The sequence below is a fragment of the Pseudorca crassidens genome, chromosome 10 (genome assembly GCF_039906515.1).
Source record: "Pseudorca crassidens isolate mPseCra1 chromosome 10, mPseCra1.hap1, whole genome shotgun sequence".
In the NCBI taxonomy this organism is placed as follows: domain Eukaryota; kingdom Metazoa; phylum Chordata; class Mammalia; order Artiodactyla; family Delphinidae; genus Pseudorca; species Pseudorca crassidens.
Window position 1 is genome coordinate 63394375 of NC_090305.1, and position 27851 is coordinate 63422225.

General features: G+C 54.1%; 3 protein-coding genes across 20 annotated transcripts in view; 1 reads left to right on the plus strand and 2 right to left on the minus strand.

Moving 5' to 3' along the window:
* The window catches only part of TTC21A (tetratricopeptide repeat domain 21A), a 34352-nt gene extending 20159 nt beyond the window's left edge, over positions 1 to 14193 (minus strand). For 4 of the 7 annotated variants that reach the window (XR_010946967.1, XM_067754033.1, XM_067754032.1 and 1 more), the window contains exons 1-9: positions 13991 to 14193; positions 12546 to 12675; positions 11692 to 11802; positions 10858 to 11024; positions 9385 to 9507; positions 7355 to 7512; positions 4350 to 4434; positions 2357 to 2455; positions 1204 to 1396 (exon numbers count right to left, since the gene is read on the minus strand). Coding sequence is in view for 6 of the 7 variants with exons in the window: in XM_067754033.1 (XP_067610134.1) it covers positions 1204 to 1396; positions 2357 to 2455; positions 4350 to 4434; positions 7355 to 7512; positions 9385 to 9507; positions 10858 to 11024; positions 11692 to 11802; positions 12546 to 12675; positions 13991 to 14017 (1093 nt within the window). In the remaining variant the exon portion in view is untranslated. The remainder of the gene's footprint in view (positions 1 to 1203; positions 1397 to 2356; positions 2456 to 4349; positions 4435 to 7354; positions 7513 to 9384; positions 9508 to 10857; positions 11025 to 11691; positions 11803 to 12545; positions 12676 to 13990) is intronic. The other 3 variants (XM_067754031.1, XM_067754036.1, XM_067754037.1) reach the window with 3 other exon arrangements.
* A 5-nt stretch (positions 14194 to 14198) lies between these two features.
* On the plus strand, positions 14199 to 25385 carry GORASP1 (golgi reassembly stacking protein 1). Of its 10 annotated transcripts, none has more exons than XM_067754049.1 (10): positions 14220 to 14351; positions 18384 to 18464; positions 18972 to 19175; positions 20641 to 20727; positions 20871 to 21001; positions 21239 to 21342; positions 21388 to 21536; positions 22276 to 22426; positions 22883 to 23035; positions 23289 to 25385. In XM_067754049.1, the coding sequence occupies exons 1-10, from the start codon at positions 14289 to 14291 to the stop codon at positions 23534 to 23536; spliced, it is 1371 nt and encodes a 456-aa protein (XP_067610150.1). In that variant the 5' UTR covers positions 14220 to 14288; the 3' UTR covers positions 23537 to 25385. The 10 variants fall into 10 exon arrangements, with proteins under 10 accessions (XP_067610154.1, XP_067610150.1, XP_067610149.1 ...); XM_067754052.1 differs by lacking the exon at positions 14220 to 14351 and adding exons at positions 14488 to 14699; positions 15050 to 15095 and having other exon boundaries at positions 21239 to 21536; XM_067754053.1 differs by having other exon boundaries at positions 14199 to 14231; positions 21239 to 21536.
* Positions 25386 to 27851, minus strand: part of WDR48 (WD repeat domain 48) — a 43745-nt gene continuing 41279 nt past the window's right edge. For all 3 annotated transcript variants that reach the window (XM_067754038.1, XM_067754040.1, XM_067754039.1), the window contains exon 19: positions 25386 to 27406. In XM_067754038.1, coding sequence (XP_067610139.1) covers positions 27311 to 27406 — 96 coding nt within the window. In that variant the 3' untranslated portion in view covers positions 25386 to 27310. The remainder of the gene's footprint in view (positions 27407 to 27851) is intronic.

A 27851-nucleotide genomic window follows, 5' to 3' on the forward strand; every position in this document is an offset into this window, starting at 1 on the left:
CATGTCCCTGATGGTGGTGGGACGTCATGGTGGGGGGGGCTCTGTTTTGCTCCCTCCTACCTCACCACCTGGTAGACCCTCCCTGATCCCATTCTCTGGCTCTCAATAACCCTCCTGTTATCTCAATGACTACCCTATGGCATGTTTTGCTCCCAGCCTCTGGGGACCCTGAGCTTATGTTTTTAAAATTTTCTTTTTCCTGGAGCCCTTTGGGGAAAGCTGATCTACTCATTTCTTTAGCTGCCCCAACCCATGTTGGCTTATGGGTTTCTAGACCTGCTTGGAGTTTCCATTTGTTGGATGCAATCTGCTTTATATCTTCTAAAAATGAGAAGTCCTTCAAAGTTCCTGGTCCATCTAAGGCACCTTTCCCTGTTTCTGGGGCTGCTACAGGGACTCATTATCTTTTTAAAAGGTCGCCCATGACTTTTGTGGGATTTGGGGAGGGAGGAAGAGGCGATGACGGATGAGTCAACCTGACGTATTGAACCAGAAATCAAGACCAGTCACTTGGATTGCTGTTTTGATTGTGCCGCACAGATGAGGAGCCTGGAGTGTAGACAGAAGTGACTTGCCCACAACTCCACAGAGCCAGGGCAAGAAGCCAGCCTGCCTGGAACACTGGTCATGAGGCTGCCCCCACTAAGATCAAACACTGCTGCTTCAGGATTCACCAGAGACACCGATTTGAGGGCTTTGTGTAAAAATGAAAATCGGGCTCCGGAAAATTCATTTGACATTTAGATAAAGCCGGAGGGAAGCACTGGGACAGACAGGGAAGTAAAACTCTCAAAACTGCTCACTCTGGTGGCCTTTCAGCTCAGGGGCCTGAAGAGGGAGGGTCTACAGAGGTGAGCCTAGAGGCTTTGGGGAGGGGTGCTCTGGCAGTAGAACCTTCTCCCACACTGGCCTGGTAAGGCCTGAGAGGAGGCAGGGCTGACTGAGCGTAATGGGCTGGGTATGGCTATTGGAGGTCGGCTGTAGATCAGAATGGCTTTGACCACTTTTGAGAATTCCTGTTCCTCTTACATCTGTACTTGTAGATTCGTGGACAGGCACCCCATCATACAACGCAGCCCCAAACTCACACACACCCTGGGGAGAATGCTTCCCAGCCCACTCTCTTCTGGACCCACGGCGGCCACCCTACTTGGCTCCCAGCCCCCGCCCTACCACCCCTTGCCCTGCCCTGCCTGCACAGACCAGTCAAGGCAGCCATGCTGCTCTCATCCAATTTCATGGCCTCCGAGTACCACAGAGATGCCTCCTTCACTTGGTCCTGCAGGATAAAGAGGTAGCCCAGCTCTGTGGCCACGTGGGCGTAGGAGGATGTGGCCATGAAGGTTCGCTCGAGGAAGCTACACACCAGCTGCAGAATCGCCTGGTGCCTCCCAGACTGCAAGGCACAGACACGGGAATGGGGAAATCAGTCAGGCCAGCCTGTCTGAGCACGGCCGTGTCACTCTGGTGGGACTAGGGGGTGCTCAGGAGAGCCCAAGAGGTACCCTGTGTCCAGGCAGCTGGGTCCGGGTAGCTGTCCACCTCCCAAAGAACCCCCCGCTGGCCACATCTGTGGAACCCGCCTCCAGCCGCAGGCCCTCTGAGGGACCCAGCCCCTGTCTGGCCACAGTCATTGGTCCAACGAGTCACCAGGAGGTTTTTCACAAATTGAAGTTGCATGAGAGAAACTCTTTGTGTCCCACTGATGGAAAGTGGCTCTGAAGGCTGTGAGCAGCCACTTTCCCTGCCACACGTGGAGAATGAGGCAGAGAGAATCAGACATAGTTGTGGAGGACAAGAGGGTATCCCAGTGGCATTCGACTCCCCAGAGCTGCCCCTGTTCTTATGGCAATTCCTTCTAGTAAATCTGGCTCTGGGGCTCAAGGGTCTGACACAGACAGATTGTTTGGCAGCCTGGTCTGTTTGCACCTTGCCTGGCATCAGAGAGGCCTAGGCAGGCCAGCCTCACCAGGTCTCTTCCACAGAAAGGATATGGGAGTCCGGTGCTCCAGCACCCTGAGGTTAGAGCTGGGCGTTGCTTTGCTGTACCACAGCTGTGCCACTGCCCTCTTTCCCCAAACAGGGCGCCTCCCTCTCTGAAAGCACTTCTAGACCTCACCTCCGTGATCTTCATAGCATCTTTGAAGGACATGTAGGTGCAGGCTACAGAGCCCACAATTCAGTGATTGGCTGGAGGCAGGCAGTGGCCCCGGGGTCTGGGCCACCAGCCTGAGAGGCCAAGTTTAAGCCAGAGAGGGGAGGTGCAGGGTCCTCAGGGAGCTTCCAGGGAGCACAGGTCTCCCCCGGGGAACATAACAAGAAGCACTCGTTCAGAAACCAGGGAACACCTTCTTACCAGTCTGCCAACCACAAGAATTTTTTTAAGATGGAGGCTTGGATTTTGGGGCTCTCTTGTTTCCAGCGCCTTAATCAGATTTCTAACACGCTCAGCAGCCTACAAGAACAAAACACAATGTCAAAGGCAGTATATAAAAGGGGAGTGGGGCAGAGGTTCTCAACTGTGGCTGCCCATGAACACCAGCTGGGAGATCTTAAAAACACCCAGGCCCCCAAGCCAGCCCCAGAGATTCAGAGTTAATTGGCCTTGGGCGGGCCCAGGCTTCAGTATTACTTCGGAGCCTCATTGGCGGAGCTTTCAGGAGCATTATTCATCCCAGAGCTGGCACTGCCGCTTTGTTCATGAATCTGTGAAGAGCAGCTGCCCTTTGGGACACCCCCAGGCAGGGCCAGGAGCCACCTGTCATGGTGCCCACATCACAGCCCACCAGGCTGGCAGCAAACCACCTGGGCTGGCCCAGGAGCAAATGGTCAGGACAGGTCCCTGGCCCCAAACCCCTGCTCCATTTTGATGTGAATCACCACATTGGTGCTTCCCTGTCATTCCAGTGAATGCTCCCAACGACCCTGTAAGTCAGTGTAACTATAGATACCCGAATTTTTCAGTCCAGCAGATGAAGGGTCAGAAAGGTTAGGTCATTTTCTCAAGGTTACCCAGCCAACGAGGTGGCTGACTGACTCCAAAGCCTGCGTTCTTTCCAATGGCCTCTTCTGCCCACTCTCTATGTGGGAGTAGGGAGTTTTTAGTCCCCAGCTGCAAAGAAGTGCCAAAACAGAAGCCCGGGGTAGGGTGGATCTTTTCTGCAAGGCAAGAACTGGGCAGCCTGAGCTGGGGCGAGGGGCAGATCCCAGAGTTTGAGGCGGGAACGAAGGAGAAGAATTAAATGCTAATTGCCCTTGGGTCTAACCTTCAGGCCAGGCCTTAGGAAGGCCTGCCCAGGGCTCTGGGGTCTCAGGGAGCGGAGGACATGCCTGTTCTCTTGTTCTGACCCAGAGACAGTGGTAGAGCCCTTTTCGAGGGTTCCTCCCAAATACGAACGGTGCCCTCCACCTCACCTCACCCCACAAAATCCGTAATTTCAGAGCTGGCCAGATGGAACCAGAAAACTTCCTCTCCCCACCATGACCCCTTATAGCCTCTTGATTTGTCACACTACCTGCAGAGGCAATGTCTTTATTCAGAAGGCAGGGTTTTAGCTGAATACACAAACTCTTTTTGAAAATAAGAAGCTGTCTGGGCATGGAGGTTTTCATTAAGAATTCTAGGTGCTTCTGATTGGATGTGAGGGCTCTTTGGGGTTTCTTTGGAAAACTACAAGGCTTAGGAGCAAGTCTGGGGCCAGGTACTGCCTGGTACTGTCAATACCTGAGCAATTCCAACCATTCCCTAAAAAAAGGCATTTCCTGAAATATGAAACACAACTGTGGGGAATTCCCTGGTGGTTCAGTGGTTAGTACTCAGCACTTTCACTGCCGTGGGCCTGGGTTCAATCCCTGGTCATGGAACTAAGATCCTGCAAGTCGTGTGGTGTGGCAAAAAAACAAACAAGAAAACCCCAAACAAACAAACAAAACCCCCACAACCATGACTTCTATCAGGTAACATGGAGCAAATTATTGTAGTACACTGGGCACTGTTCCCAGTTGTCCCACCTGTCATCTTAGTCCTTATAACAAGCTCACGGAGTGGGTGGAATTATCTCCATTTTACAGATGAGCATCCTGGGGCTCATTCAGGTGGAGACACCTGCCCAGGGTCACATAGGGAACATGTGGCAGAACCAGAGTTAGCCTCACTGCTGGCCTTTGGAACTGTGTGGCTCAAAGACCAAACCAGAGCAGACCACCCTGGCAGGGAGTATGGAGGAGGGGGCAGGGAGCTGAGACCCAGGGAGCCCCCTCCAATGCCTTGGGGGTGGAGGTGCTGTGAGGGGTCCTTCCTTGGCTGTGTTGGTTTCAAGGCGTAACTTCTGAGTCTTGAAAGAACTTACTGTGGTTATGTTTCCTTCTCTTGCAAGCTCATGCACAGCTAGAATTTGGCAGGCATCAATATTGCTTTCATCTTTTTCTAGGATTCTGAAATAGGAGGAGGAGCCACGTGAATTGAGAATGTTCAGAGGCAAGGCTAGGAAGGTGTGGCGGCAACTTCTGATTGTCTCCTAACATCCATTCTCCCCTTCTCCTTTTAATAATAGAACCCCCAAACTTGGGGCACAGGGCTACCGGAAAAGACTACATTTCCCAGCCCCCCTTTGCAGCTCAGGAGTGACCATGTGATTAATTTCTGCCCAACAGGATGCAAGCGGAAGTGCCCAGGATATATCCAGTGGTGCCCCTACAGCATGCCTTCCATTTCTTCTCTTTCCTCCTTCCTGCTGGTTGGAATGTGGACCACGTGAGCAACATCTTAGGAACAGGACAGCAATGAGAGAGAAGGGAGGGGCCTGGGACCCTACAGAGTTAAGCTGTCATCCTAGCCCTGGCCTACCACCCAAACTTTTCCCTGAGAGAGGAATAACATCTTATGTTATTTAAGTCACATATTTGGGGGTGTCTTTGTGACAGAAGCCCATTATGTCCCAAATAGCACAGGTATGACCATGGTGCCAAGGTCTGGGGGGGCCAGAGAGGTGCTTGGGGGGCAGTCTGCAGCTGTAAGATGGAAAGGAACCTTGGTTTCCATCATATGTCCTTGGGAAGATGCAGCTCCTGATCATATTGTGGAGTTTTCTATATTCTGTTTCTTTTCTTTTCTTTTTTGGCCACACCAAGTGGCATGCAGGATCTTAGTTCCCCAGTCAGGGATCGAACCCATGACCCCTGCACTGGGAGCATGGAGTCTTAAACACTGGACCGCCAGGGAAGTCCCAATATTCTATTTCTTTACAGGAAATTTCATATTTTTCAGCCTGATCAGGGAATGGCCCTTCTGCTTAATTGATGGTTACTCTAAAGGACATATAAAATTCCAACACGATTAGGCACAGTCAACAGTCAAAGACTTCTAAGCATTTATGATGAATTTGAAGGCACTGGGAACCTCATAATTTGGAAATTAAAAGAAACTTTTAAAAGATGTATGGACTAAGAAAGAATCAGAACAAATGTTAGAAAATTCTTAGAACCAAAAGACACTGAAAATACTACTGAAGTATCCAAATGTGTAGATACTGTTAAATGGTACCTCTAGGGACATTCATAGACTTAAATGCTTATCTTCTAAAAGAAGATTGAGAATGGCCAGGCATCCAACCCAAGAGTCAGACAATAGCAACAGAGTAACTCCACAGGAGGTAGTTGGCAGAAAATAATAAAGAGCAGAAAGTAATAAATTAGGAAACAAAGATAATAGCATCAACAAAACTCAAAGCTGGTTCTTTAAATGAAAGAGACAAATTATTTTAGTTTCAGTGGAGAAAAATAAGAGAGAAGGAAAAAATGAACAATTTTTAGGGCTGAAAAGAGATACATACCTACAGAGAGCAGAGATTTAAAGAGCAATGGGGATATGTATAACTGACTCACTTTGTTATAAAGCAGAAACTAACACACCATTGTAAGGCAATTATGCTCCAATAAAGATGTAAAAAAAAAAAAAAGCAATGCGGGAGGGGCTTCCCTGGCAGTCCAGTGGTTAGGATGCCACGCTTCCATTGCAGGGGGCATGGTTTTGATCCCTGGTTAGGGAACTAAGATCCTGCATGCCGTGTGGTGTGGCCGGGGGAAAAAAAAAAAATTAAAGAGCAATGGGGGAACTCTATGAGCTGGGAAACCCTCCATGAGGGAAGGTGTCGGGTGTTGGACTCAACCCACTGGCACCAAACACCATCTCCCTGCAGGTGGATGCGGCAGGGCCTGGGCAGGGAGGCCGCACACACTCAAGGTTGAGGCCTTCAGCCAGGTGTTTCCAGGTATCCTGTGGGCCCAAGGCAGAGCCTCCAAAGCAAGCTCTTGACCCAGCTCCTGCCAAGGACACCGGCCAGGTGTCAACTGTGAGAGAGGGCTGCTGAGGACCTGCCCAGGTCTGGCACAGGCTGGAATCACTTTCAGTTTCCTACCAGCGCCTCTTTCTGAGACTCAAATTCCAGCTATCATCAGAGGAGTTATCATCCCTCCACAGGGAAGGAAGAGGTATGTTTGTGTTTTGTTTTATTTTTCCCACACACAACTTAGTAAAAACTTGTAGTGGTGACTCATGGTCACTCAGAAAAAAACGTAGTCCACTAACTCTTTTTAGGAAGAAAATTGGTACTGTACGTTTTAGGATTACTGTGATAAAAATAGTTAAAGCGTTAGAGGTTAAAGAGATAAGCTTCAGTTATCTAGAAAATTCCATTCTACAAAACCCTCCATCAAACATCCCTCCCCTGAAGCCATCTTTATCTCTATTCACAGTGAAAGTGCTTCAGGATCACCCTATACTTGGCGTCTGGCTTCCACAGACCGCATAACTCCGGAACCCTAGGCTGTCTTCCAGATGCACTCAGCTTGCTACTAAAGTCTTCTCTCAGGCAACAATGACCTTTGTCCCCTGAAGTTTTTATTAACACATATCACACCCACAGTTTTTAAAAGTAACTAATACAATAGTCCCTTTCTCCCTTTACTCTCCCCTCCCCACCACTCCTCAGAGACAACTGCTCTTTACCCTGTAACTCTTGTTGCTTTGGGTTCCTTTGGTAGTTCCCTCCATCTCTCTCCTAAACACTATGCTTAGACCTCTTGACAGGCCTATTTCTTGATTCCTCCACTGCAGGTCTCTGCTGTCGGCTTCCTGCTATGACAGGTAAGTGTCTAGTTCACGTCCATCCTCCCTCTCCTCCCCCACCCCCAATGTCATAATGTCACTATTCATAACTCCTGTTGACAATACTGACTTTTGTGTCTTACTCCATCAAGTACACAGCAGCTCCCATCTCGCCTCTGTGTAAGATGGGAACGATTAGACCCCTTGGCTAGCAAAGGAAGGAAATAGCAGGTTGGCCCCGCTCCTCACCTGTGTCCCGTTTCTACCGTCTGCTCCCAGTCCTGCCGAGCCAAGAACAGCCGCATCTTTAGGACCAAGGCCGGCAGGAAACTGCCCCAGGCGACAGTGATCTGGTTCACCACCTCCAGGGCCCCCGAGTAGTTCTGCAGCATCATGAAATACGTTGCCTGTCGAAAGCCAAAGAAAAGAGTCCCACTGGTGCCCACGAAGGATGGAGGGGTGTCAGGGTCCCCACCAGGACAGGAGCAGAGCCTGACATGTGGGCAGGATCCATCACTCAGAGTGACAAATCAGGGTCCACAGCCATCTTGGGTTCCTTGAGAGACAAGGCAGGGGCTCCAGGAGACGGCTGAGCCCTGAGCAAGCCTGGGACAGAGCAAGGTCATGGGAGGGCCCCCCCGCCTCCCCACCCCCCACCCCCAGCGGAGAAGCTGGAGTTGCTGGGCACTTTCCAATTCCACATATGGCCCATCATTTCCCATTCACTTTCCTAAAATTCACCACTGAAAACTGCTCACTGGGCCAGTGCAGCAACTCAGAGTCGGTTAGGGTTTGCAGGTAACCCTCCCCTCCCCACGGCAAGCCTGCGGTGCTTTTTCCGCTCTCAAGGCACACCTGGCTGGGGTCATGGCCTCTACAGGCAGCCAGCCACCAGGCTCTCCTGGGTGAGTCATGACACAGATGCCTGAGGGGCAGAGGGCAATGCTCCCAAAAGGCTTGAAATTGGACTCCGAAAGGATGGCTTCAGTTTACAGTAACCCTCCATTAAGAGACTTATTAAAAACAAGAGGAGGATTATTCTAAATAAAGATATATGCATAAACGTGTTCACTGTAGAACTCTTTCTAAGTGTATAACTAGAAACAATCTCAATATCCAAACAATAGGAGGCGGGGTCGGCAAATTACATTAGGCCCACACAACAGGGGCCTGGCTTTACGCAGACATTCAGAATGACACGTGCTTATGATATAACCTTACATGAAGAGAAAGAGACCAAACGGTAAGATGCCCTATGATTACAACTATATGAACTACCCACACTATCTCCCACCCCATGGTGGGTGCTGTGTGTGACCTCCTTCAGGAAAAGGGGAGTTGGACGCTGACAGCTCTTGGGGGAGTCTCCCTCCTGGGATCACCCGTGGCTGCAGGGAGCTGCCTGGTACCAGGTCACACACCTCCGCGAGGGGTAGGTCACACACCTCCGCGAGGGGCAGGTCACACAGTCAGCATCTTGTCAGTGAGGGAGTCAGTGAAGGGCCATCCCAGCTCCATAATTCCAAGCAGAGCCGGCTGAGGCCTTCACTGGAGCTGCTTCACAGCCCAAGTTCTCCCTCCTGCTTCTTTCACTTTCTCCACAAGTGTTGGTCCCAAGGGCATAACCTGCTAAACCTCCTGTGAGATAACCTCATGGCCTCTGCTCCCCAGAAAACCACCGAAGGCACACCCTGAACCAATGCGTAGAAGAAAGACTTGGACATGGCCCTAAAATGTTAACATGGGTTGTTCGGGGGTGGTAGGGCTAAGGATGCCATTTTAAATCACCTTTTGACCTTCTTAGACTTCTGGTTTTTTAATGAGTAACTATTCATTTTGTAAGAAAGGATATACAAACAGAAGAGGATAAGAGGATGGTTTTCCCATCATAGATTGATTCAACGAGGGCCACATCAGAAAAAGGAAACAATTTAAATTAAGGTCAGAAAATACAAAACACATACCTCCCTTCTCTTATGGCCACTAAGTGAATTTAACAGGTTAGATGAGAAAGTGTGAAAGAAAGATGCATAGAAAAGGGGCAGTGGGTGAAAACAAAAGGCAAAGAGACAAAGCCTGCCAGAGCTGAGGAAGCCTAGCCTCCAAGAAGACCCCACACAGGCAACGGAAGCTCAAGATTGGGCAGGTAGCAGGGAGGACTGGAGCAGGCCCGGGGCTGTTCTGAGTCCCTGATGCTCTCCAGACCTTTGTTCCTCATCCACCAGCTGGGGGGTCTAGAGACTGAGGTCTCTGGGTGGGGACATTCTTGCCCCTCCTACCTTTCCCATCAGCCCCAGAACATCTTTGGTGTCCTGAATGCCATACTCGAGGTACTTGATGGATTTCTTCACAGTGTGGGGTTTGTCTGAGCTGAGGTCCACCCAGCCTCTGAGCACATAGCCCTGGCATAAGAACAAGGGGAAAGATGAAGTGCTTGGTCCTGTATCGCCTCCATCCAGACTGCCTCTCCTGCCCACATCCCGCCCTTTGTCATTCCACTCCCTGAGGCCCTGCTGGGCACCACTGCTCCCAGATCCCAGGCGAGTCCTGCTTTCTCCCTACAGGCTTTCACACCTCTTGTTCCTTCGTCTGGAATGCCCTTCCCAGTACGCGTCCCCCAAACCAAGTCCCTTCATCTGATTAACCACCACCAGTCTTTAAAACTCAGCCGAGGAGGCCCCTCCTGTAGGAGGCTTTCCTTGACCGGAATCCAGGCTGGGTTGGGGCCCTCCCTATGACCCCCATGGTTCTCTTGCCCCTTATGGAGGCACTACCACCTGTCTTGTCATTGCGTGTTTATTTTACACTGGGGTCAGGGCGCCAGGGTAGGGCCACTCCAGCTCTCTCCACTTCTTAGACCAGCACAGGGCCCAGCCTGCATGGGAAGCCGGGAATGCCCTCTGAGCGGGCAAGTGGCCATACTGAGCTCATGGGCCTTGGTGGCTCCCCTTCAGCCTTCACCCTGCCTCGCCTGGCAGGTGCCACAGGCCAGGTCCAGGAGGCAAGGTTAGAGGGGTGCTTGGAAGACCCTGCCCTGAAGCATCTCTCACGGCCTAGAGCAGGTTTCTCAATTCTTTTCCATTACTGCCCTCCTAAGGAGACTTTTTAGTCATTTCTCCCCTGATCATTCCCTCCCCCTCCAAGAAATTTTAATATCACAGATATACCATTTATGTACTGTGTTTATATCTGTGTTTTATATACAAACAGTGAGGTTTTTTTCACCCCCTCCTCCAATAACCAATTTTCACCCCCTTGGGGGGCTGGGGGTGATATATACCCTGCTGAGATGCATGGCTTAGACTGAGGCTTTTAATTTTACCATGAGTACAATTCTACAGCACATGACATCCACTGCATATGAGATCTTCTGTGTGAGCCACCACTGACACCTAGCAGATCACTGCAAGGAAGGAATACAGGCCCAGTGTAGTCAGCTCACCTAGTTTTTCAAAAGAACCAAGAAATCTGGACTTTTAGGTAAAAAATCTTCTGATTTCTAAATGTCAGCAAACTAATTCAAGATTTTAAAAATATATAGTGCAGGCCATAAAACCTATCTGCAATCGGACTCTATGGACAAAGGCCAGTGTGTAGTTGTCTAAACCCTGAGCCAGCATGGGTCTTGTTGGTGTCTGGGTGTGGCCCTCCCCCAGCCCCAGGGCCCTCCATGGGAGTAAGGGCCACCCTTTAGGATGTGTTTGGACACTGCTTTCTTTGGCTGTTGCCCCCATAATGCCCAGGGCTGGTACCTCTCTGGAGCTGCTGGAGACCTTCAACGTGCGGTCAATGTATTCCTTGGCCTTGTCATGGCGGCCCATGAGCCACAGGAAGAGGCCGGCATAGTACAGGGCAGTCCCGCTGGCTGTCTTGCGGATTTCCTTCAGGCTGCTCTCAAGTTCCTGAATCGCTTCTCGGTCTGGGAATCCGAGAGAGAGGAGGAAGGGGACAAGTTAGGATGGGGAGGTCTGTCTGGCCCTGCCTCTCCACGCTCTGGGCCTCCCTCAACACACGGAGCCAACTACACGACAGCCCAGGGCCTGGGAACCAGGAATACTGGCCCGTGTGATGCCACAGGAGCTGCCCAGCCCTGGAACTGGGTTTGCTGGCTGAGATTTATCTTTTCTCCTCTGTGCCCAGCAGTTTGCTGGGCAGACAGATCAAACCTGAACCCCCCACCTCAGGCCCAAAATCCATTCCGGGTGAGGAAATTGTAGTTTGTACGTAGTTTCTTAGAATCTCTTCCTGACTCTAGAGAGGTGCAGATGAGGGGCAGAATTTTTTATTTTGGCTTGGTTGTTCTCGACAAGATCTTGGCAAGGGAAACCAGGGTGTCTCCCCAGCTCTCGGGATGTGGAAGGAGGACCCCTCCCACTGTCATGCTTTCTGCCTGCGGCTCCCACTCAATTGGGCCTGGGCACGGGGTCTTCTTTGAGGTCTCCATGGGGAGGGGAGGGGAACCACTCCTCACAGCATCTGCAGTCTCGAGTGCACACACCTCCTGCAGCCCAAGAGGGGCTATATCTCTGGAGTGGGGCTCTCTTTTCCCCACTGGGCCAGGCCTGGCTGAGCATGGCTGCACTCACCGATGGTTTCACAGCACTTATGAGCATAAATGAGAGCCATGACGGAGCACAGGGACACATCTGGGTGATTCTGGATGCTCTCTAGGCTGCTGATGGCATCCTGGATGCGCTCTGTGAAGACAGCCCAAGTGGTTATTCTCTGGGGCTCCATGCTCAGAGGGCAGGAGGCTCCATGGCAGACACAGGGCTGACCCAAGGCTTGGTACCACCTGACCCAAGACTTGGACTAACTAGTCCAAAAGGTCACTAGTGGCTCAAGTTCCCTGAAGACTGAAGCTTCCTGAAAGGGCTGCTGGTGCCATGGTCCAGGAGCATGCACAAGGATTCCTGTAGGTCGGTTCTGAAGAAGGACCTCTGTGCATTCCCAGCTAGCTGCTCAGCTATATTTATCCTTCCATGTCCACTGACATTGGCCATGGGCAGCTCAGCTGGCCCCCCGCCCAGGACGACCTTCTAAATGTCAGTGAGTCGCACCTCCATGGGCCCCACTTCTCTCCCTGCTCCTGTCCCACACCTGCCTGTGGCCACACCTACCACTTCCTCCTTTTTCTGCACTACTGGCTCTCAGTTTCCAAGCCTGGGATTGGTTCAATAATCTTGCAGTCATCTTTCCCCCCACTCATTTTACAGATAGGGAGACTGAGGTGCAGAGCAGGGGTAGCGAGGTCTCTAAGGTCTCAAAAGTGAACTAGATATGGATTACATTCTGTGGATTAACCTGGGAATCTAGCTACTGAGTGTAAGACTTTTTCCATGGGAACATGATTGGGGTAGAAGTAGGCATCCAGGTGGAGCCAGCACATTAGTGCTGGGCTAGTGCCTGAGGTCAGAAGGCAACACTGACGAGTCCCTACCTTCTCTGAGGACTCCATAGGCTTTAAAGAACTGCAGCACTGGGTCATTGCTGAATTTTTCCAGGCCCACGGCCGCGGCCTGCTGCACATGGCGGAAGTACTTTTCTTGGCTGTAATAAATGATCCCAGCCTGCGAGGAGGAAGACACAGTTGCAATAGTCCCAGCCCCTTTTCTGTCTGTTCTGACCTGCTCCCTCCCCTAGTCCCTTCTCCTCTTCCAATTCTGTAAAGAGAAGAGAAAGAATATTCAGACCTCATCCCATTCCTCCCCAGCCCCAGGAACAGCTCCATACAGTTTTCTTGGGAAGGAGTTTGGAGATGTTTGTTTTGGAATTAACCACAGATTCTGGTTCAAATGTGATGGGGAGTTCAACTGAGGTTTTGCCTTAGGAAGGGAATAAGGGGGAAGAAAGTGAACCGATAATAAGAATCATGACGCCAGTACTTAGAGGTACAAGTTATTGTGGGCTAACCACCTGTGGGGAAGTGTACCAAGGGCTTTACGCCCATCATCTATGCATTATCCTCTCCATATCCTTCACGGTTAAGGAAGCCGAAGCCCATGAAGGCTGTGGCTTGACAAAGGTCACATAGTAAGAGGCGCTGAGATTTCAAAGTGAAGTCTCACTTCCCCTAAGGTTTGTGGGTGCCGGGGTTGGGGACAGATGTGGTTGGATTGTGAACAGGCTTGTGGGCCATATGAAAGAGCCCAGACACCATCCTGAGGGTAATAGGAAGCAGCTGGAATGGTTTTAAGCGTTGAACACGGCGGGGGGGGGGGGGATGTACTCAGGTGTGTGTTTTTGCAAACACTCTGGCTTGTGTGTGTGTGTGTGTGTGTGTGTGTTGGGGTGGTCGTGGATGTTGGTGGCGGTGGTGGTGGTGGTGGCGGTGGTGGTGGGGGACTGCTGGTGAAGAGAGCTGAAGCAGAGAAACCAGTTGGGAAGGGGACTGTTGCGGGTGCCCAGAGGGGAGATGGTGGTGATCCTGGACTAGGAGATAAAAAGTGGGTGATCTCAGGAGACATTTAGGAGCTGATACTTCCTGCCGATAGACAGGATCTAGAGATTAGTATGGGAAAGAGCAAATGGTGGTGCGATCCACTGAGGTGAAGGACCCAGAAGAGGCACAGACAGGGGAAGGGGAGGTAATGGCTAGGTGATGGAGCTGGGTTTTTATGCTTTGGTTTGGGGCAGCTCGGGGATAGGACTGGGTGGGGATGATGACTGTGGGCTCAGAGAACACTAGAGAGGATTCGCTTGCCACGGAGAGTGAGGCGAGAAGGGACGAAGGCAGCCTGAAGAGGCCGGGGACAGCGAAAGGCGGGTAGCGGAGGCAGCACGAGCGGTCAGAGAGGTAACAGGAGAGCTGCAAGGCGCGGGGGTCACCAGGCCAGGGGCGGAGAGTCCCGGAGGGAGCGGCTGGGCAGTGCCCGGGCCACGCACCATAAGGGAGGAATCATTGATGCTCATCTCCGGGCACCTGCGGCTCCGAGTCCGGGTCTGGTGGTGCCTCGCGGAGCGGGATTCCCGAGTCAGAGTCCCGGTCGCGCCTCTCGCGGCCTGCTGTTGGAGGCGCGCGCGTCCTTGGAAACGGAGCAGCCGGCCGCTCTCTAAGGGCGTCAGTTAAGGGTGGGCGTGGCCAGGCACCCACGTGACAAGGCGCGGGTAGTCGAGCGCCGAGAGGGTGAGTACGCTGGTGGCGCCGCGGTCCCGGGCACCGGCGCCCGAGCCGACAGTGGCCATGGGCCTGGGCGCCAGCGCCGAGCAGCCCGCGGGAGGCGCCGAGGGCTTCCACCTGCACGGGGTGAGTGGCCCCTGCGGCACCGGTGGCCTTGGCATGGCGTCCCCACCAATGTGCGGGGGACGTCCGATCACCGGCCTGGGGGCGGTAGAGGCGGGGTCTCGGCCTTAGTGCGGCCGCCCGGGGGAGAGTGATGCCCCTTCCCGGTAGGAGACGCCGGCGAGAGATGGCGCCACGGCACTCCTGGGCCCCGGCCCGTCTGCGGCCGCGGGTCGGCCCGGCGCCAGCCCCAAGTGCCAGCTCTGCAGGAAGCTGGAGCGTTTCCTGGTCGTGTCGGGCCGCCCCGGAATGGCACTTCTCCCGGTTGAAGAGTGAAAGCACCAGGTCCAGTCGGGACGCATTTGTGCACTTGTATGATCACATTTATGATCGCCTGTTGTGCACTGCGCTTGTTACTGGGCCTGGGGAGAGAGCCAGCTAAGCCCAGGGCCCGGCTGTCCCCGCCCTTGGATCCAGGGGGTCGGGGTAACCGAGTGGACGCCAGCTGCGGGGGAGCCTGCCAGCGCGCATGTTGCCTGTGGTGGGGTCGAAGACCGATGAGAACCAGCCCGGGAAAGTGGGAGCGGGAGAGCCAAGAGAATGCGGCAGAGGGCTCGGGGAGAGAGTTTGCGGGGGATAGTGGGGGGAGGGCTCCCCGGTGGAACATTGCGGAGAAGCGCGGTAAGGCCGCGGCTGATAATGTGCCTTCGGTGTCGCCACAGAGGTCCCGGGGAAAGTGGAGATAGAGTGGGTTCCTAGAGCCTGAAGGTGAGGAGAGGGGCCCGCAGCAAGATGGAGATTTGGGGTGATTTGTACTGCGGAGAAGGAGGGGCTGTAACAGAGCTGAGAGGGGCAGGAGAGTGTCCGTCCCCGGCGCGCCGCGGGGCAGGACTCCCTTCTCCCTTGTGCACGGTGGATGGCAGCAGAGATGGGGGTAGGCAGACAGGCTTGTCAGTTTGGTGCCTGGCTGTTGAGCGGTGTCTGCATTGTGATGGGAGGCTCTGTTAACAACTATGAGGGAGGGGGGCAGCTAAAGAAGAGGTTTCCTAAAAGGAAAGCCAGGATGGCTTCAGGACCCAGAGGTAACAGAATCTGTGCTTGGTGGTGGGCTTTCCCTAGTGGACGTCATGGTGAGGCACCGGACAGAAAAGGTGGACAGTGAAATGCATGCAGCCAGGAAGAGTCTTCCAACAGGTTTGATGGAAGGCAAATTGAGGATATCGACAATGGGGGGTGGGGTGGTGGTGGTGATGGTAAGAGTGAAGATGGGAAGGGCCTGTTGGAGAGGGACAGAATGGAGAGACTGGGGAATTGGAGGTCTTCATTCACAAAACAGTTTTTTTCCCCCCCGTTTCATACGTGTAGTTTTACTTAGTTGATGTACAATATTATATATGTGTACAATATAGTGATTCACAATTTTTAAAGGTTATACTCCATTTATAGTTATTATAAAATATTGGTTGTATTCCCTGCGTTGTACAGTATATCCTTATAGCCAAAACAGTGATTTTGAGCACATATGCTGTGGCAGGTAGAGTTCCAGGCACTGAACATAAAGCAGTGAGCAGAAAAGATATTGTCCCTTTTCTCATGGAGTTTACATTTGGATGCCAGCAGAGAGGGAAGGGAGACAGACAGGAAATATATGGTAGGTGGTGATCATTGCTAGCAAGAAAAATAAAGCAGAGTGAGGGGATCCAGAGTGATGAGTGGGTGCTCTTGTATACAGGGGTCAGGAAAGGCCTCTGATCAAGTCACGTTTGAACAGACACCTTGGAAGGAAGTAAGGACAATACAGATATTTGGGGGAAGAGCGTTCTGGGCAGAGGGAGGCCCTGAGGTGGGACTGTGCTTGCTGGGCTTGAGGAGAAGCAAGGAGGTGGGGTTGGTGTGCTTGGGTGGCGTGGCCCATGTGAGGAGAGTGCTAAAGGTTGAGGCCAGGTTGCTTGGGGCCTTGCGTTTTGTCCTGAGGATTTAGGATTTTATGCTGAGCTGTGGAGCCATTGGGAGGTTTTAAGTGGAGGTGTGACACTGCCTCCTAAACATTTAAAAAAAAAACGAAGAGCAAGTGTGCTGCCTTCCCTAAATATTGGCGTTCCCACGGTGTGATGGGCATGGTGGAGGAGTCACTGTCCTCGGCAGTGGACAGGAGCAGACTCTGGGTCGGATTTCCTGGGGTCAGGCTGTTGCTGAATAACTGAGTGCTTTTCCTCCCCTGTCAGTTGGGGTTAGTGAGACGGTTAAATGACAGGGGAAGCAGGTGGTGCAGTCTTCTGGCACCCAGCCAAGCCTCAGAAGGCGTAAACTGCCATCGTTGTTTATCACTCTAGGTGCCCTGATGAGAGATACAGGGGGCAGGGGGAGTGTTATGAAAGCAGCACTCGTTGTGGGGCTGCGGGATCTGGGGTGATGGGAACGCCCAAGGGAGAGCCAGACAGAGGGGACGCTTGTTGCGGGGCCGGGGGTGCGGTGGGCAGCACTGCAGGTGATTTCCGCTGTGGAGCCATAGTGGGTGATGACAAGGCCCAGAGCAAGGGACCTTGACAAGGCCAGACTGAGGACAAGGCCACAGGAGAGGGGAGGTGGAGGCGCTGGGTGGGCTGGGAGAGGGCCGGGCCTGCGCACTGGGGGCCCCAGCCTCTGAGCCTCATTAATGATGGAGGTTGGCAGACACAGTGTTGAGGAGGGTAGAGGGCAACCGGCCTCTGGAGTGGGGGCCTTACCCGAGGGAGGTGGAGTGGCCCAGAGCAGGGAGGAACAGCGCCCCGCCAGCTCTCCCTGGCGAACTGTCCTCTGATTCTCCAAAGACCCCTCGTCCCAGCTTCCCCCTGAAGGGACGGAGGGGCAGGCTCCAAGCAGCTGCTCTCTGGGCCAGGCCAACTAGGGCTGGAGTTGGTTTCTGGGCTCATTCTCACTGGAAGCCATGGCAGCTTCTGGAGGTGGCAAGGTGGGGCTCCGTCGGTTCCACTGCCTGGAGGGAGCCCTCATTCCAGGGGTGAACTGGCCTTGATCCATAGCCTCAACGGTGAGCTCTCCTTCAGTGTGGGGACTCCAAGACTGGAGGGGCTAGTGGGTGGCAGAAGCCATGGGGGCCTTCCCCTCAAGGAAGCATCCGGAACCTGAGGCCACATGAGCCCTGTGCCCTGTGGGCTGCTGGCCTGGCTGGTGCCTGACCAACAGGGCATCAAGTGCTCACAGCCAAAGGCCCGAGGGTGTGGGGCCCATATTCGGTCCAGACCTGGGGATAAAGGCTGCATTGTTTGAGCAAAGCTCTGTGAATGGGGCCTTTGAGATGGATTTCCACCATAGCTGCAAGCCTGGTTGTGGTGTTTTTGGAGACAGCAGGGAGTTCGGGAGTTGAGGGCAGGGCAGGAGCCCCTTGGGCTGGGAATGGCCGCTGGAGGAGCTGTCCTGTGTGGGGAGGTTGGATGGTGAGGGGACTCTGCGCTGCTCACCAGGCTCCCTTGGCTCAGGCTCATTCCAGACCCTGGGGTCTGCTCTCCTCAGCCACCCCTCCTCAACAGCTCCTATCGCCCCACCTGTGGAACTGGGCCAGGATCTGTCACCACAGGGTCAGGGGCTCTCTGGGATCTGGCCACAGGCTGCCTTCTGCACTCTGTCTTTCTGGGCATGGCCCTGGCTCCATCCATCCTGGGGCACTCCCTTCCTGTCCACATCTAAACATTTCTGGTAAACCCTTCTGGCTTTCCAGCAGCCCCAGCCCAGGCTTCTGGGGCAGCCATCTGTGTCACCCTGTCTCCGTGTGGCCTACTGCTCTGGGTTCTCCTATGAGGCATCTCTGGAAGCATTTGTGGATCATACTCAGGAAAGAGTCATTTTCCAAAAGAGGAAAACCTGTGCCCAGGAAGGTAGTGAGAGAAGATGGAGTGAACCTTGACCATGCCCATGTGTGGCCTGCCTGGAACGGTTCATGCTGGTGTCTCTGTCCTCGCCGGGACACGGGGAGTGGTGATGGTTTCTAGAATTGACGGCTGGGGGCTTCTGGGAGAGTCCCAGGGTCAGCGCAGTGACCGTGGCCTCTGTGCAGCACAGGTGCAGGAGAACTCCCCCGCCCAGCAGGCAGGCCTGGAGCCCTACTTCGACTTCATCATCACCATCGGGCACTCAAGGCTGGTGAGGCCCCCTTCTGCCTCTGCTTTGCTTGTGTGTGTCTCCTGCTGTCCCACAGGGGCCCCAGCCCTGCTCCTGCCTCCCTTTTCTGCTGAAGGGAGGCTGAGCCCCATCTCCCCTTCTTCCTGAGCCTGATGGGGGCCCTGCCTGGAGCTCAGCTCCCGGGCTCTCAGGGGTGGGCTGGAGCAGGTGGACTCCTGGCACTGGCTGCAAGGTCTACGGGGTCTGCCCAGAGGGGCCTGAGAAGTGTGAGAGCTCTGGAAGGGGCAGCTCAGAGTGGGCAGTGCTGCAATGCTCTGGACCCCGGGGGCTCTTTGCTTACTTTGTTGTGTTCTCCGGGGGGACTGAAGGAAGAAGGTTTAGCAGGGCTTGGGGGTGCTGGGGGTCACAGTGGCTGCAGGCCCAGCCCAGCCACCAAGGCCCTTGCCCCATCTCAGACCCAGACTTGTCTGGGGGGCCTGGCCGGGTGTGTGTGGGGGGGTCCGGGAGTCAGCCCCGCTGCCCCTGCAGAACAAGGAGAATGACACGCTCAAGGCCCTACTGAAGGCCAATGTGGAGAAGCCGGTGAAGCTGGAGGTGTTCAGCATGAAGACCAATAAGGTTCGCGAGGTGGAGGTGGTGCCCAGCAACATGTGGGGCGGCCAGGGCCTGCTGGGCGCCAGCGTGCGCTTCTGCAGCTTCCGAAGGGCCAGCGAGCATGTGTGGCACGTGCTGGTGAGTGGGCGAGGCGTATGGGATGGGTGTGTGGTGGGGGCCTCCCGGGAGAGGCCAGCAGACAGTGGGTCTATTAGAGGGTCCCAAGGGCAGGGTGTGGTCTCCCCTTTCCAGTGTCCCAGAGAGCGCAACTCCTCTCAGCGCAACAGTGCCCTGTGACTTAGGGCATTTTCTTACCCTCTAGACGTTGGCTGCTTCTTTGGAAAGGTGGGGACGCCATCTGCTGGAAGCTTGGTTGTACTGCCAGAAGGCTGCTGCTGCGGCTGCTTTAGTCTTTATCTAAAAGAGTGTTTTTTTCTGGTGTACTCTAGGGGAGGGGTCCCCAACCCCAGGGCCGCGGACTGGTACTGGTCCCCAGCCTGTTAGGAACCAGGCCTCACAGCAGGAGGTGAGCAGCAGGCGAGCGAGCAAAGCTTCATCTGCTGCTCCCCGTTGCTCGCGTTACCGCCTGAACCGTTAACACCCCCGCCGTCCATGGAAAAATTGTCTTCCACAAAACTGGTCCTTTGTGCCAGAAGGGTCGGAGACCCGCTGCTCTAGGATATTATGATTTTTCTTGGCAGGTCCCCTGAGAGCACCCTTGGGCACTGGGCTGGTGCCTGGGGTCTGAACCTTAATGAATCTCTGCGACTGAGTTGTCACAGATGTTGCTGTTAGTGTTCGTTCACAGACACACATGCACACGTGACATGCAGTCACTGATGGGGCCCAAGTTCTTGAATGCTCGGTCCTACGGCTTGATGGACAGAGGGTGCCCTGAGCTGGACACTGGCTGATTTGGTTTCTAGCCCCCTCTATTGCTCACTGACTCCTCGTGGGAGCCTTCTCAACCTTTTCAGCCAGCCTCAGTTTGTCCATAAGTGCAATGGGGGTGGTGATACAAATCCCTCTATATTTCCCGGGAGATTGGGGGTTGGGTAGTGGAGCTTTCCAAGGGAGAAGGCAATCCTCATACCCACTTCTCACCACCCTCTCCTTCAACCTCCCCCCACCCACCACCCCATGGGTCTTCAGTTCTGTGCCTGCAGCCGTAACAGCAATGCAGTTGGGCACTTACTGTGGGCCAAGGTGTGGTTTTCATTCTGTGCATATATTATTTTTTTTAATCTTCTCAGCAACTCTTGAGTGAGCACTACATATCCCACTTTTAATTGTGGGGAAACTGAGGCCGAGGGGTTAAGTGTTTGTCCATAGCGCCCTAGCTAGCCGCTGGTGGAGCCAGGAGTTGGACCTAGGTGGTCAGATGCGGGAGCTCCTGCCTGTGGCACGGTGCTGCCCTCTGCTGGACAGGCTGTGGACCGGGGGAGGCAGGGGAACCAGGGGCTGGGCTGGGAGAGTCTGGACTTGAGGTCCTGGCCTGGGGACAGAGGACAGGTGGAGAGGCAGCTCCTGGAGAGGCAGCTTCCCACCCGCCGCCCCCCAGAAGCAAGGCCGATAGTTGGATAGTTTGTGATTCTTTCCTCAGGATGTGGAACCCTGTTCCCCTGCCTCCCTCGCTGGCTTGCGCCCCTACACTGACTACGTGGTTGGCTCAGACCAGATCCTCCAGGAGGTAAGGAACCACACATAGCCTTCCCCCCGGCCCCCTGGATGGGGTGTGGAGAAGTGGGTACTGTCCATGAGAAGCGTCTTGTCTTGTGAGGCTTCCCATCCCAGGGTGGGAGCAGGGCTCAGGTACCATGTTGTCTGTCGTAGTCCGAGGACTTCTTCTCACTCATTGAATCCCATGAGGGGAAGCCCTTGAAGCTGATGATTTATAACTCCGAGTCCGACTCCTGCCGGGAGGTGACTGTCACTCCCAATGCAGCCTGGGGAGGAGAGGGCAGGTATTTCCTGGGGTTGCAGGGCTGCAGGGTGGGGCCCTGGTGGGGCCGTGGGGGACCCTGGCCATTGGGCATGGACCTGGAGTCCCATGGTGGGGATGGAGGGATGGGCCCTGGGCCCAGGGGTCCTGAGGCTGACAGTTGGTCCATGAGGCCCCCTCATTGCTGGTGTATGGGGGTGGCAGGGATAGGAAGGGCTGTGGGACAAGCCCCGGAGTGAATGTTTCTGGTCTTCGGCAGCCTGGGCTGTGGTATCGGCTATGGGTATCTGCACCGGATCCCAACCCAGCCTCCCAGCCACCACAAGAAGCCATCTGGTGTCCCACCACCTGGTGTCCCGCCACCTGGTATCCTGCCACTTGGTGTCCTGCCGCCTGGTGTCCCGCCGCCTGGTATCCCGCCACTTGGTGTCCTGCCGCCTGGTGTCCCGCCGCCTGGTGTCCCGCCGCCTGGTGCCCCACCACCTGGACCCACCCCGCAGGACTCTCCTGCCCCTTCTGGCCTGGAGACAGGCTCCAGGCAGGGTGACTACGTGGAGGTACGTGGGGAGCACCTGCCAGCTGTGGTGAGAGGGGAGCTTCATGTGGGCAGAAGGGCCTGCAGCTGGGAAGAGGAGACTGGGGCTGTCCTCACTGGGGGCCTGCCTGCAGAAGCCTTGGGAGGCCCATCTGCTTGTGGGACCCAGTGGGAGAAGATGGGCCCGTCCTGGGACAGTGGAACCTACTTCCGTTCTCCTGCCACTTGGGTCTGGAGGTGAGGGTAGTGTGAGGCACTGGTTGTCATTTTCATTTCATGACTGGGAAACTAAGGCCCAGAGGTGGGCAGAGGCTTGTTCTGTGCCTCCGTGAGTCTGTGGTAAAGTTAGGCCAGGGGCTGGGTGTCTGTCTGGGTCTGCAGCCAGATCGTGGCTGTTGAGAGGTCCCCCAAGTGCCTCTGGGCATTGGGCTGGTGCCTGGGGTCTGCACGGGGGCCCTTGGGGACTGCTCTCCAGGCATGGACTCTTCCTGTGGGTCATGGATGGGGCTCCGTCTGGTGGGCCCTTGGGGCTGCTCAGCAGAGTGGGAAGGGTGCCCCGAGTCCATGTCCGCACTGCACGGGAGGCCAGCCAGGCCCCTCTTGCCTGACTTCACATCTGCTGTAGAGGAAGCGTTAGATGCCCAGGGCTGTTTGCTCCCTTGGGCTGAGTGGTGCTCCCGGTGGGTGTGAGCTGGCGGTTAGGTTTGACTACCCTGTCCAATAGGCCCCTCCTGTTCCTTTTTTTCCCTGGCTCCCTGTAGGCCCTGCTGCAGGCACCTGGCTCCTCCAAGGAGGAACAGCTCCCTGGGCCCAAGAGTCCTGGCCATGGCACTCCAGACCTTGGCGACCTTCCCCGTTCCATGGAGATTCCTCTTCAGCCTCCGCCTCCACTGCAGCGAGTCATGGACCCAGGTACCGAGCAGGCTGAGAGGAAGCTGAGGGCCTGCAAGCCCTGTGCTGGAGCAGGTCCCGGGCTCTGGGCTGGACTTCAGCAGACCCACTGAGCCCTCCTATCTGATATCCGCCAAGATAACTGCAGGTGATCCAATCAGTATACGGATGGCAAGACTGCCGTCCAGAGGAGAGAGGGGGCCTGCTCAAGGTCACACAGCACACTAGGCACAGAGCAGGGTCTGGGCCCTCTGCCACTGGGCTATTCCCATGATACCCAACCCCAGGCCCCTTTCTTTCCTCAGAAACCAGCAGTGGGGAACCTCTGGGGTTGGCTGGGGGCATTGCCACGGGCTGAGGAGGTTACAGTCTCTGGCTGGGCCAGATGCCCCAGGAACAGGGCGCCGTGAGCCCAGGGCGCTGGCCTTCCAGTGGTCAGGGTTTTGTTCTGGCAGAGAACTGTGCACCTTCCCCTAGGCTTCCTGGACGTGTCCGGCATCTCCCTCATGGACAGCAGCAACGCCAGCGCCTGGTCTGGGCTGCCCTCCTCCACAGAGCTGACCTCCACTGCGGTCTCAGCCTCAGGGCCGGAGGACGTCTGCTCCAGCAGGGGTTCTCGTGAGCGTGGTGGTGAGTGGCCGGCCGGCACCTTCGGAGGCCTTCTGGGAAGGACCCCGGGTTGTGGGGAAGGCGGCCCTGAGTCTCTCAGCTGGGTTAGAGGCTGGCCTGCAGGTGGAATGCAGCCGCATCAAGGCATTTGTACGCTAAAGCGCCCATCCCCCATCAACGCTGGGGGTGGGAGTTGAGGGTCAGCGGGGTTACTGCCCCAGGCCACACTGGCCCTGGTCTGTGGGCCTCCTCAGCTCCACCCCGTGTGTTTCAGGTGAGGCCACCTGGTCTGGGTCAGAGTTTGAGGTCTCCTTCCCAGACAGCCCAGGCGCCCAGGCGGACCACCTGCCTCAGCTGACACTTCCCGACAGCCTCACCTCTGCAGCCTCACCAGAAGATGGGCTGTCTGCTGAGCTGCTCGAAGCCCAGACTGAGGAGGAGTCAGCAAGCACAGAGAGCCCAGATTTCGGGGCACAGGCTGAGGGGGCAGCCAGCCAGGCACAGCTCTCCCCCCCAGAGTAACACCCCAGGCACTAAGAAGGGCCTCTGATGGCATTTCATGAGGCCCAGAAGTGGGAGGCAGCTCAGGCCACACTGCGTGGCCAAGCCCCCTGCATTACGCTTCCTAGGCTGCTGCTGACAGGGGGTGGGGGGTGGCGTGGCTTGTGTCCACTCAGACGCTACTGGTCTCCAAGAGGTGACCTCCCAGCATTCATTCTGCCTGATGGTCCTGCCTTTGGGGAATTGGCCACTTGTTTGAGAATCTCAAGTACTTTTGGGGTAGTAGGGGTTGGGAGTAGCACCCAGGTTAAATAAGTTTTCCAGGAGATAGGGTCGGAGAGCAAAGGATTCTTTGCCGCTCGGGTAGGGTGTGGAACTTCAGTGGCCGCGGGCCTTGGGGAAGGGCATCTTTTGGCCACGTACCCACTGCTTGCTCCTGCTCTGTGGGTGCACAGAAGGTAGCAGAGTCCAGGCACCATGAGGTGTGAAGATGGGGTGAGGGACGAAGGGGTTGGTGTGGAGTGTTTGCCTAATCGCTCTGTAGGGCTTGCAGTGATTCTTTCCACAGAGCTCAGCCAGCTCTATCTGTAATGAAAGGCACCCCAAGCCCTGGGGACCCCTGCCGCTCCAATTACTGTCTCACTTTGTGCTACACAGCACAGTTGGCTCATGCTAACCACATATTCCAGCCATGGTTGGAGGAGAGGCAGTGAACTTGCCCACCTCTTCTGAGGGAGGATGGTTGGAAATTCTAGGCCCTTCAGCACACTCACCTGTGCTTGGACCACGATGCTTCTTCTTTGCCACCGTCTACACCCCACAGACCTGGGGACACACAAGTGTCTCCAGTTGTGACTCCTGTCAGCTCCCAAACTTTTACAACCATCTCTTCTAAATATAGAAGTCATCCAGCCAGCCCCAGTGGTGAGTAAAAGTTACAAATTTAATTTCACCATCCTAAGCAGACTCTTAGAGCCAGTCCTCCCAACTGGAGTTCTTCACACACAGCTCCCACTCCAAGGGGAGATGAGGGGCCTGGACAAGATTGGGTAGGGGCCCTTATGTTCTTTCCTGTAGTATAGGAGAGGGCTGTTCCCCTCACCTCCAGTGCCTTGGGAGGCTAAGACTAGGTCGAGTCTTTTGCTCTGCCTGGTTCCTGCAGGAAGAGGAGGGCTCCATCCAGGGATGGCCCCTCATCACTTGAAGTCCTCTCCTCTTTGGCTAGAGTCCCTCACCTTCCCTCAGCCCTCGCGGAGTACCGTGAAAGCTGCCTCTAGCCTGGCCTTCTACTCTCGGCCCAGTCGAAAGTCCCACCTTTACCATTTGATTTGGAATGTGTGCACTTACAGGGAATTCAGAGCTCTCTTAGGCTCATAGGACGAGGATTGTATGCTCTGGGGGGCACAGACCAAGTATATGGAGGGAGGGCCCCAAACCAGCAAACACTTCGCTTCTAGCACTGTGACTACATCTAAAAAGCAAGTCTTTGTCAAGTCTACCAGAGCAGCTGATAAGCCCACAGAACAGGGAGGCATTGTGTCCAAAGCCAGTGCTGGAGCCTGGTTCCTGGACTGTCTGGGAGCCCAGTACAGCAATCCAGGAAGTAGAAAAGAATCACCATGGGCCTGTTCTGAGGCCAGCTTCCCTTCACTGTAGCCTGGCAGTCCGACCCAGAGTCACCCTCACCCAAGGGACCTGGTTCTTCCCTCCCTCACTTTCACACACTCCCCTCCTTAAATTGGGGGATAAAATGGATAGCAATGCTAATTATTTCCACGGTAAACACAAAACCAGAAGTTTCTTCCTTTCTCTGTAATCTGCTATGAAGGAAAATGACAAGTGAAAATAAATGTGTACTTACACTTTGAAATATTGTAACTAAAGCCTTTATTCTATACAACTGTGAAATACAGATTTTTACCCTTTTGGCATTGCAGACTGTCAAGATTTTCTGGAAACTATTACTGGTTTGACTGGAACAACAAAAAAACCCACAACCATGCTGGGGGTGAGATCTATGACAGGAAGGGAGCACAGCCGCCCCTCGAGGCTCGGCACTCAGGGCAGCATGGCCCAGCGAGGCCCATTCCTTCAGCCCAAGGGCCCCTCGTGCAAACACAACTGAGGGCTGGTAAATGAGTTTTTTTGTTTTGTTTTTGCCATTAATTCACAACTATTGCTAAAAAATGTGCACCAAAAGTGCACTGTTGTATTCAACAGATAGAAAGGATTTTTAAAAACAGCCGGTTGCTCTCTGCATAAGGGAGACAGGCTCACTGGAGATGTGGCGTGTCTTTGCGCACTCTTCAAAGTGTGGCGGCAGTGACCAGCCCACTTTCCAAAGGAGGCTGACGAGCAGTGAGGAAACCCTGCCTCTACGGTTGTGCCGGTTGGAATATCTCAGATAGTGAGGTCTGGACTCAGGCCACCAGCTGCCTCCAGCTGAACCTGTGAAGGCGTAGAAAAGAAAAAACCTTCCCCACCCCCTCCGCAGTCCCTGCTGTTGTGGGGACGGGCCATGCTGGGGAGGCAACTGGACTGGAATAAACTGCCCTCTGAAGGCACTTGTGCTTCTGGCTTCATCCAGGAGGCTTGTCTTACGTAGTTTTATGGGGGTGGACCATTGTTCTATTCCAAATACAAATGACCTTGGGGAGAATCCAAAGTATTTTTTTCTGCCAAAAGTTGAAGTATTTATCCCCAATAAGTTATATTCTGTACAAGATCCAAATGATTCTATGAAAGCTTTAGATTGTTAGAAAGAACAGTGAAAAGAAATCTGGATACAGGTACAACAACAACAAAAACCTGCATATAAAACTGGAAAAAACAAACATGTATACTTCCAGGATGTGAATATCAAATTAACTCACTATGATACCCTTTTACTCTGACACCATAAATATTAGGTAGCATTTAAATGAAGTTAAAATCTCATCACAGTCTTAAGTTTTGATGGTGTCACGCTGCTCACCCAGAGCAAGAACCTGTGGTGTCACCTGGCTTTGCCCATAAATAAAACGACACAGTGGAGGAAGGAGTAAGAGAGCTGCACCTCCCTGTGGCCGCCAAACAGTCCGGGCACCGTGGGGGTATCACCGCTGGGCACAGGCTGGGCGTACTCTAGGCTGGCAGTCCCAGTGCTGTGATCCAGCACCTGGAATTTCAACAGATCTTCCTGCAAGAACACATCTGAGATGCAATATTAAAAACAAGCCCAACAATAATCATTTATTATGAAATGGGCTGGCTCTCGAATTGTGCAGCAGCAAATTCCTATTAAAAGTAACTGTCTTAAATGGTGAAAACAACTTTTTTTTTTTTTTTAAATGACAAACTTGGAAAAAGCCTTCATAGGTACTGCATGAGTGGAGTGTACTCTTAGCAAAGCTCAAGAGTGTGGGTTTGGAGTTGAAACACAGTGACAGATGTGGCCCTACCAATGTGTTTCTAACAAGTGCTAACAGATCAAGATAGGGTCCTCTGAAACAAAAGGAGGAAGCAAAGTCTGCGCTGGCCTGTCGTTAGTTCTCTGTACACCTCGCAAGACACAGTCTGATCGGGGCTCTTCTGCTCTGGCACTCTGCCTTCCTGGGGACAGCTTAATCTACACATGGAGACTGGTTTCTATATTACATCTCGATTAGTCACTTCAATTGAAAGAGAATCTCAGTCCATACCAAATCGGCCGTTAGAAGTCTTGTTCCCATTGGGGCTCAGTGGGCTTCCTAGCACTACTCTTGGGGCCATAGAGGAAGGTCAGTAAATGAATACCCAGGAGCGTTCGCCCACCCTTCACGTGGACTTCTGACGGTAATGGAGGGTGAGGTCACCACCACTCTTCCATATGAAGTGTTTCACTGTTCGAAGGTCCATATTTGGATCCAAAACCTGAATAGCAAAAAATGAATAATAAAAAAGGTATATCTAAGGCTTTTATCGTTAACTCTGGGACTCTCCTTGCCCATGCCTGGTGGCCTGTTCTTGCTGACACAGCTGCTTTGCAAGCAGGCACGGATCTGGGCATAGTAAGATGTGCAGCTTGTGTGGCTAGGCCAGACAGGCCATGTTCAGTCATTCCTCTGAAGAAATACCTTGAGTGTATCTTCATTTACAACATCTCCACCAATGCTCCACCCACCTCCACTTCAAATCTTAAACTAACGTGGCAGATGCTGCCCTGCAAATAAAGACGAGCATGGGGCATCCCTGGTGGCGCAGTGGTTGAGAGTCCGCCTGCCGATGCAGGGGACACGGGTTCGTGCTCCGGTCCGGGAAGATCCCACATGCCGCGGAGCGGCTGGGCCCGTGAGCCATGGCCGCTGGGCCTGCGCGT

What these genes read in the sequence shown, in the direction of transcription:
- GORASP1 (XM_067754047.1), top strand. Translation starts at nt 18,231, where the DNA reads ATGCCCATGTGTGGCCTGCCTGGAACGGTTCATGCTGGTGTCTCTGTC. An exon ending in GCCTGGGGAGGAGAGGGCAG is followed by an intron (nt 21,002 to 21,238) that starts GTATTTCCTGGG and finishes GGTCTTCGGCAG; the next exon opens with CCTGGGCTGTGGTATCGGCT. An exon ending in GGGTTCTCGTGAGCGTGGTG is followed by an intron (nt 23,036 to 23,288) that starts GTGAGTGGCCGG and finishes CGTGTGTTTCAG; the next exon opens with GTGAGGCCACCTGGTCTGGG.